The following is a 9,024-nucleotide window of genomic DNA, read 5'->3' on the forward strand; positions in this document are numbered from 1 at the left end:
CTTTTGCTTTTAATTACTACTGTTTCTGTGCATATTCTGAGTGTTTGTATTATTGTATTGGAGGTTTGCTAAAATAAAAATTGAAAATATAATATAGTATAATGGTTTGATTAAAAATGACAATGACAAAAATAAAATATATTAATGATAATAGTAGCCAACACAGGTTCAAATGGGGGCATGGCCCCTAATATTTCTCAAATTCTAATTATTTATATAAAAATATAAAGTAAAATAAACTTGTGTATAATAGTATTAACAGCTTCATTAGAAATTTTTAACGCATTCGGTTCCTGCGGACTTAAAGTTTTGACTCCACTAGTAGTAATAATGTGGGTAATATATAGTATGTACTATATACTTTCCTGAGAAATTGTCGAAAATTGGGACTCATTGTATAATGTACGCATAACTAATTAATTCGCTCTTACGAACCAGATTTTCTTAATTAGGAGATAATAATTGTACGTTTAATATGAACAACATTCTGATAAAGTTAGCAAAGTAAATTAAAAGCTTAAGCCCCTGAAGATTTTTTAGAAGTACTCGTGCATGCATAAAAATTATACAAGTGATTATTTGTGACATTTGTTTAAATATTTTAAAAAACTACTAAAATTCCTTAAATTTGGAGATAAAATTACCAGTTTTCATTAAATTAAAACGTGTCTTTAATGTTGCAAAAACGTCGAAAAAGCAACGGTACAAATGAGTTTGCATGTCAATAAAATTATTCTAAGAAATAAAAAAAAAAAAAATTAGGAAGTTACCGTGTTGGCGCAACATAAATTTTTTTTGTTGATCATCATATATAGGATGGTGTAGGATTTTGGCCCAAATATGTTCTGGGCCATAAAGCCCAATTGCCATCATTTAATATACACCACCATACTGAGTTAAGCCCAAGTTATTATAAGTGAGCCCAGTCCATTTCAGAGCCAGATCCATCCGTTGGATCTCAGGCTTAATCTGGACCGTTCAGTATCTCACTTAAATAGCATTTTCTCTCTCTTCGTTTCTCTCACTCTGAAACCCTAACTCTCACCCTTTCTTCTCCGCCGCTCCTGCTTCTGTCTTCTTCCTCCCTTGTACTGCCTTGACTGAGTTATGGCTGGAGGTCAAAGTGCACGGTACAGTGCTGACTTTGACCCTCCGGTACAGCCTTCACCGGCTCTCTTTGACTTCAGTCCCTATATATGTTGGCATGAAGGCTGGAAAAGGATAAGATACAGATAAAACCCTAAACCGACCTAAATCCCTTCGTTTTCTTCTTTGTGAGTTCAGAAATTGGGGTTTTGGTGAGTGGGTTAGCTTGAGTGCTTGATATGTTCTTCCTTCGTGGTTTCTGGGTAATTTAGGGTTTGAGTGTTTTGAGAGAGAAAGGAGATTTGTTCTCCTTGAGGTACTCTGGTGGTGTATATTAGGAAGTGTGAATCTCTGGTGTGAAATTGGAAGACTGAGCTGAAAATCTCAATCTATTTGTTTTTCCAATCTATTCATACCTTGTATTTCTTTCTTTCTTTTATACTTTCATACCTCTATATATATCTATCCTCCTTGGCAGTAATTAATACTGCACAAGGGGAATACATATTGTTTTCAGTTGGTTGTGAATGGAGCTTGGCAGTTGGATACCCTACAGATGGATTTTTAGCTATATGACCATATATTTTGCAGTCGTTATACATGTTCTACCGATTTTTAAGGTATTTGTAAATTGTTGAATGACCACCTCATTTTCTTCGATCAATGGTATGTTCTCTTTTGACTACGGCATTTTTTTAGCCTTTTTCATAAGTTGAATATTATGATTTTGAGTTCATATACGAATTGACAACATGTTTTTTAAAATAAAAAAATATATATATATTTTATCAATAAATCAAAATTAAACATTTTTGTTTTGAGTGGGATTGGGGAAGATTTAAAAATTTAGGGTGGGATATTTGATTTGGGTAAGGCGGCCAGGGGTCAACTTTGAATTATTTTTGGAACTTTTTCCTTAATGTGGAAACATAAAAACTACAAATAGGCCGCTCAACCCTCTTTCTCATCTTCTAGTTTTAATCCTTTCTCATCACTTGTTTTAGCCAATTAATTTTACTCTTGAAAACCGACCTATGTAGCATGGACACGGACATAGCGATACGGAAAAGGAGAAAACGGATACAAGAAACAGAATGTCTCAGAAATCGAGATACGGGAACTTAGAGAATACATGTAAATATTAAAAATATAGGGGTATATATACAAATATATATATATATATATATATATATATATATATATATATATATATATATATATATATATATATATATATATATATATATATATATATATATATATATATATATATATATATATGTATATATTAAAAAATAAACATTATTATCAACTATTAATTAATTATAATTGATCATTAAATCATGTAAATAATTAGGGAAGCAACAAAAATATTTGTTAGTTCTCTATTCAAACATGTTTCTAACTTTTTCAGAAATTGCAAAATAGCCCATAAGGTGTTTGGCATGTGCCATCGACAGTCGGAACGAAACGTTTTTGGAACGCGGATACGTTGAAGTTTCCGTGCTACATAAAAACTAAGTTAATTTTTTTTAGTATATTCACCCCAAAAATTTGGGCTCACTTATTTAGAATTCTAAAACATTTACATATATACATAATACATGCATCTTTCTATGTCCATCCCTCAAAATACTAATCCTTTATTCATTTTACAGTTATCAATAATGGCCATTTGTAAAGTTAATATTTTTCAAACAATATATATAAGTTATGAAATTATTTAATGTTGATTAATTCAAATTAAATAATTAATTCCAATGTCTGAAGTGCCAATAATTAAACAATAAGTTAAATAAAGGCGAAAAAAGAAAACATCACTAATTTTTTTTTTTTTTTTGAAAAAACATCACTAATTAAACTCACAATCTTTATACCAACCCTCATTAGCAGAGTTGGTACCTAGCCTTTATCAATAAGGTAAAGGTCTAGGGTTCGAGTCCCCCCCTCCCCTACTTCCCCTGGAATGGACTCGAATTTACTCAAAAAAAAAAAAAACTCACAATCTTTATGATAACAACGAAATGAGACACATCTAACTGTCTAAGTACGCCAAAGGAGTGTACGGCCTTTAATTTGGAAAGCCACAACTTCTAAGAACAATAGGACAGACATATACAGACTACAGTAGAATTTTGATAAATTAATAACTTTGTTTAAATAATATATTTTTTCGGTCTCGACTCGAGCACAACATGCTAAAAGAATATTTCGTTAAATTAATAGAATTTAGATGGTCCCAACTGTATTAATTAATAGAGGTTTAACTGTATACGCTAAAAAATATCTGCATTTTTTTATATTACATCTCCTCGATGAAAAAAAAATTCATTGGACATCAAACCAATAAAATAGATGCCAAATGTACAAGTGGTGATGACATGGCAAGAACTGATTGGTTCAAAAGGTTGTAGTACTCCATTTGGTTTTGCTGACTAGGAGCACATCTAGGGTTCCACCATGGAAGAATCAAACACTACCAGAAACACAAAGTATGAGTTGTAACCCTTAATCTTAATTTTATGGGTGGGTGACACATCAGAAAAATACCATGTGGGACCCACTTGTATCTGCACATCTTTCCTTTATTACAACTTTAACAATCTAATAATTCATAATGGGTTCTTACATAATTTCAGAAAATACCCAAATTAGGTTAAATTGGAGCATGCATTAGGGTTTAATTTGAGATATGGTGATAAAATTTACATACAACTTGTTTGATTGAGTCTTGAACAACTGTAAAGAGGAAAACGAGAGGAAATTCACACCCTCCCACCGAACGCTCAATTTGAACGCGTGCAACTTTTTTACACGAAACCTTCTCTATATAAACGGACACATGCTCAAGAATTATTTACTCGTATCGAAAAAGAATCAAGAATAATCATCTTCATCTCGATCTTTTTTGCCTTAGAATCTTTGAGAGATGAATCAGTTGGCTTTTGTGTTTGGCCTTCTAGGTACGTATATATAAATTTGTCGTCTTTACATAGGCTTGGTCTTCGTAGATTTTGCACGTAAACAAATATATATCATGCAAAAGCATGTATGTTGTTGTCGACCGTATTAATGGCTATTGATCAAATTAGCTATATATTCTTGGTCAAGAATTACAATGCAAATTACTGTTTTTGTTTTACGACTTTTGCGGGCAATGTCGTCTCGTTCATGGTTTTCCTTGCTCCAATGTAAGCTCGCCCGGTTCAGTTTCTTATAATCATTTATTGACAGTATATACAATATGAATTTATATATTTATTATCTATAATTAAATTGCAGCCCAACATTTTACCAAATATTCAAGAAAAAATCAACGGAAGGGTTTCAATCGGTGCCTTACGTGGTCGGGTTATTCAGCGCGATGCTGTGGATATACTATGCGTTTCTCAAGCCCGAGACGACCCTTCTCATCACTATCAACTCAGTTGGTTGTTTCATTCAGTCGGCTTATATTTGCTTCTACCTCTTTTTCGCCACCAAAAATGCTAGGGTAAATTATTAATTACATCAAAGTACTTAATTAATTACCCTATTACAAATTAAATTAATATCTTATAATGGTGTTCTGATTTACGATATTATCTTAATTATAGATTCAAACTGTGAAGCTGATTCTATTGCTAAACGTGGTTGGCTTCGGTTTGATAATTGTACTAACTCGTTTCTGGGCAAACGACTCAAACCGAGATGATGTTGTGGGGTGGATTTGCCTTGTCTTTTCTTTGTGTGTGTTCGTTGCACCTTTAGGCGTTGTGGTAAGCATATGTATATATTTAAATTTCTTGATTTTTTTTTAGAAATTATAGACGCCATTTTTCTAAGACGAACTTTTCGTAAAAATTAAACTAATTTATTAAAATTGAATTTTGGTGATGCAGAGACAAGTGATACGTACAAAAAGTGTGGAATACATGCCGTTTCTTCTCTCGTTTTTCCTAACCCTAAGCGCTGTCATGTGGTTCTTCTACGGCTTACTCCGTAAAGATTACAACATCGCTGTAAGAACGTAACACATGTAGTCTTTAATATAATTTTGCATGTGCTATAATTAATTTAGTACTTAGATTAATTAATTATATAATTAACTTCGTTTTAATTTCTTCTGCATGAACAGATCCCTAATGTTCTTGGATTCATGTTTGGTGTGATACAAATGGTGCTTTATGTGATGTACAAAAACTCGAAAAAAGTTGTGCAAGAAAAGAAACAGAAGCTTCCAGAAATCGAAACACAAATAATTGTGATTGATGAAAATAAATTACCAGAATTAAAAGAACAGATTATTGATGTAATGAAGCTTGGTGGAGCATCTGTCGGAATTATTCCATTGGTTCCGGTCAACGTGGACAACCATATTCTTGGAGTCGGAAAAGCTATAAGCTGCTCAGTGTAATATATTAATTAAGCTGTTTTCTTGGTTTAATTTGGTTTCAATATTCCAATTTATTTTACTATTATTATTGTTATGATGTTGTTAGTCCTGAAATTTAAGGTTGGATTGGTTGGATGAAGTTATGTTTTCTGATCATTATTAATTAAGTTCGTGTGTAATGTAACATAATATTATTGTTTCATAATTATTTTTTTAGTTAACTAATTTTGCTTTTAATTATTATTATTACTGTTTTTATAATAATTATGCATATTCTGAGTGTTTGTATTAGATTTAAAAATGTAATATATAATGTAAACATTACAGTTAATATGACAAAAATATTGATGAAGTAAGTTTACGAGGTTATGAAGCAGGACACCTGATTTTTTTTCTTTTGGAAGTACTTTTAGAAACAACGTTAAACATGTAAATATTTGTAACTTTGTAAGATTTATTTAAATATTTTGAAATAATTAAAGTTAAGAGATAGACAATGTAGATGTATTAAATAATGCACAAGTGATGGAAAAAAAAAATTAAAATCTTGAAGTGGATCAAAATTTGATAAATGAAATCAGTTTCTAACTAATAATTCACGTCAAATGCAACAGTAAGTATAAAAATTATCCAATACATGTATCAACTATGTCAAATAATATATATAGTTATGATAATTGAAAGAACAAGTAAAAAAAAACAGATGGTTGTCCTTATAAATAACAATATACATTTGGAATGGAGGACGACTTTTACCCATTTTTTTTTTTCATTTTATATTGTTTTAACATTTAAAATAGGGAAATTACTAAACTCTATTACAATTATTTTTCTATAAGAACATCATTATTTTTTTAACCATAAAGTATAAAGATATATAAAATATTGTTTTAAGTACAGTAATTAAGTTGTTTACCCAACCCGCATATAGGTTATTGCTATGCTACCTAGTGAAACTTATACCGGATGAATTTTTACCGTTGGTCTACCAGAGCCGGTCCTGAGGGGAAGCCAGAGATGCCACCGCTTAGGGCCCCATTTTAATCTGGGCCCCCGAAAGTTAATTAAAAAAATCCTACTATATATATATGTAGATACATTTTTCTAATAGAAAATAATATTGCAAACAAAAATTTATAAGATAGAGGCCTCGATATTTTATCTCGCCTAAGGCCCCGGAAACCCTAGGGCCGGCTCTAGTCTACCTGATGTATTTCACTCGATGTAGCATAGTATAAACCTACATATACGAGAACACAGAGCGGTTAAATGTGGAAATGGGCAGAGAAATGTGCTGCAAAAACTAAATTTTAGGATATCGTAGCATGGAAAAACGTGTAAATACTAAAATAATGGTATATGTAAAAAATATTCAAAAAAATATTTCATCTAGTTATTAAGTAAAAAAGTTTGAATAAATATATTCAAATAAATATTAATGTTGACTATTAATTTAAGTTCGATTTTTGAAACATTTAAAAGAGGGAAGCAACAAAATTACTAGGGAATTTCCATTAAAACGTGTCTTTAATTTTTTAAAGACGGCGCAAACTTTAAGGTTCGGTATAAATGAGTTTCATGTCAAAAAATAAATTCCGAAAATTTTAAAAAGTTACCGTGTTCGTGCAACGTATATAGACTATGAGTGGCCTATTCCTAAAATTTAAAAACACGACTCTCTCCTTATAACTTGTATCGTGATCAGTAAGATCGCACTAGTACTTTTAGTTATATGGTCATATATTTTGCAGTCGTTATACATATTCTAACCATTACTAGTAAATTTGAAAATTGTTGAACAACCACCTAACTTTTCTCGACCGCTTCTCGAACTTTTGTTGGGTTTTTTGGCTAGGATGATTGTCTTTTGCCTACGGCACTTTTGGGCCGTGGTCATATATTGAATATTATGATTTAATAAATATATATAGGGTATGCTTGTAAAAACTTTTTTTTTTTTTACCATACTTAAAAAAACATAATAAATAAATAAAGTTTATTTATATGATAGATAAATCAAAACTAAGCATTTTTGTTTGGGGTGGATTTGGGAAAAGTTAACATTCAGGGTGGGATATCAGAATTTTCGGTAAGGCGGCCAGCGGTCAACTTTGAATTATTTTTGGACCTTTTTCCTTAATTTGGTAAGATAGAAATTACACATAGGTCCCTCAACCCTTTCTCATCTTCTAGTTTTCATCCTCTCTCATCACTTGTTTTAACTAGGCAATAGTTTTATCATTTATGTCTTAGAGGGTGTTTGGCTAAGCTTATTTTAAACAGCTGATAAGCTCTTACGTCTTATAAGATATTTTTAGAGCTGATAAGTTGTTACATCTTATTTTTAGGATTAATTTTTAGAGTGTTTGGATAATGAGTTTATTTCCCTTTTTTCTCATTATAAAATCTTAAATAAAAAGGTGGGGTAGAGGTATTTATTTAAAAAGATCTTATTTGGTCTCCAACAGCTTATTTAAAAAAAAATTAAGATCTTCTTTTAAAATTTTACCAAACACTTTGGAAGAGCTTATAAGCTCTAAAACATCTTATAAGCTCCTTTTAACATCTTATAAGCTTAGCCAAACACCCTCTTAGTTCTCACCCCAAAAATTAGAGTTCAAAAACATTTATGTACACATACTACATGCATCATAATAACGTTAATATTTTTCAAAAAAATTATATAACTTATTGCGACACTATTTCATATTGATTCAAATTAAGGTGGTGTTACCAAAAGTTTATTCAAAAGTATAAGTTAGTGATTGTATGTTAAATGAGTATTCTATGCTTATTTAAAAAAGTCGGCGGTGTTTGCAAATATGTTGGAAAGTTAACTTAAATAGAAAAAGCAGCGATGCTTTTAAAAATACAACTTAATTAAATCAACTTACAGAAGCAAAAGCTGATGCTTTTGCAAACACCTAAAAACATATTATGAAAAAGAAAAAAAAAAACGCTCGGAAGTTATTTCTAAAAGCTTTTGCAGACACCACCTAAGTAATTAATACCGATTTTTTTCTAAAGTGCTGATAGTTAAACCATAAGTTCAATAAAGTCTTAAGGACCAAAGGAGTGTAATGCACAACTCTAACTTTAAAAAGCCACAACTTCTAAGAACAATAACAACACAAAGATATTGTCCTGCAAGGGATGATCTAGCGGTTAAAGCAAGTATGCATGTGTCAATTGACCCAATTTTGAATCCCCGTGCCAACGGTCGGTAGATCGAACTTTTCAGACATGGTTAGTCTATAGTGTGGTTTACATCTCTCGTATGAGTTGCAACCTATTATATGAAAGTGTAGATTTACCCAGTGCACCTATATAGTTGGTTGCGCGTTACTTCATTAACATTAAAAAAAAATATATAACACAAAGATGCACCAAACATATCTAAATTTTCAATTTTCTACTCACTTACATCTCTCAATAAAATAAATAAAATAAAATACATTTTTTAGACATCCAAGCAGTAAAATAGATGCCAAATGTACAAGTGGTGGGATGACATGGCAAGAACTGATTGGTTCAAGGGGTTGTAGTACTCCATTTGGTTTTGC

The 9,024-nt window shown here is 31.1% G+C and overlaps 1 protein-coding gene across 1 annotated transcript; it reads left to right on the top strand.

Annotated features, from left to right (window-relative positions):
• The first annotated feature begins 3,927 nt into the window (after positions 1 to 3,927).
• Positions 3,928 to 5,705, top strand: LOC105951626 (bidirectional sugar transporter SWEET9). The gene is made up of 6 exons (XM_088816736.1): positions 3,928 to 4,048; positions 4,240 to 4,277; positions 4,369 to 4,579; positions 4,683 to 4,844; positions 4,968 to 5,087; positions 5,204 to 5,705. Exons 1-6 carry the CDS (start codon positions 4,016 to 4,018, stop codon positions 5,480 to 5,482), a joined length of 843 nt encoding a protein of 280 aa, XP_088672862.1. The 5' UTR covers positions 3,928 to 4,015; the 3' UTR covers positions 5,483 to 5,705.
• The last annotated feature ends 3,319 nt before the right edge of the window (positions 5,706 to 9,024 follow it).

This window comes from Erythranthe guttata, chromosome 4, assembly GCF_056151865.1.
Source record: "Erythranthe guttata isolate IM_541 chromosome 4, IM_541, whole genome shotgun sequence".
NCBI lineage: Eukaryota > Viridiplantae > Streptophyta > Magnoliopsida > Lamiales > Phrymaceae > Erythranthe > Erythranthe guttata.

Bases quoted from the DNA above. Each gene is read 5' to 3' on its own strand.
- LOC105951626 (XM_088816736.1), top strand. From the start codon at position 4,016: ATGAATCAGTTGGCTTTTGTGTTTGGCCTTCTA. The intron at 4,580-4,682 runs GTAAATTATTAA...TCTTAATTATAG, and splicing joins TCGCCACCAAAAATGCTAGG to ATTCAAACTGTGAAGCTGAT. The intron at 5,088-5,203 runs GTAAGAACGTAA...CTGCATGAACAG, and splicing joins GTAAAGATTACAACATCGCT to ATCCCTAATGTTCTTGGATT.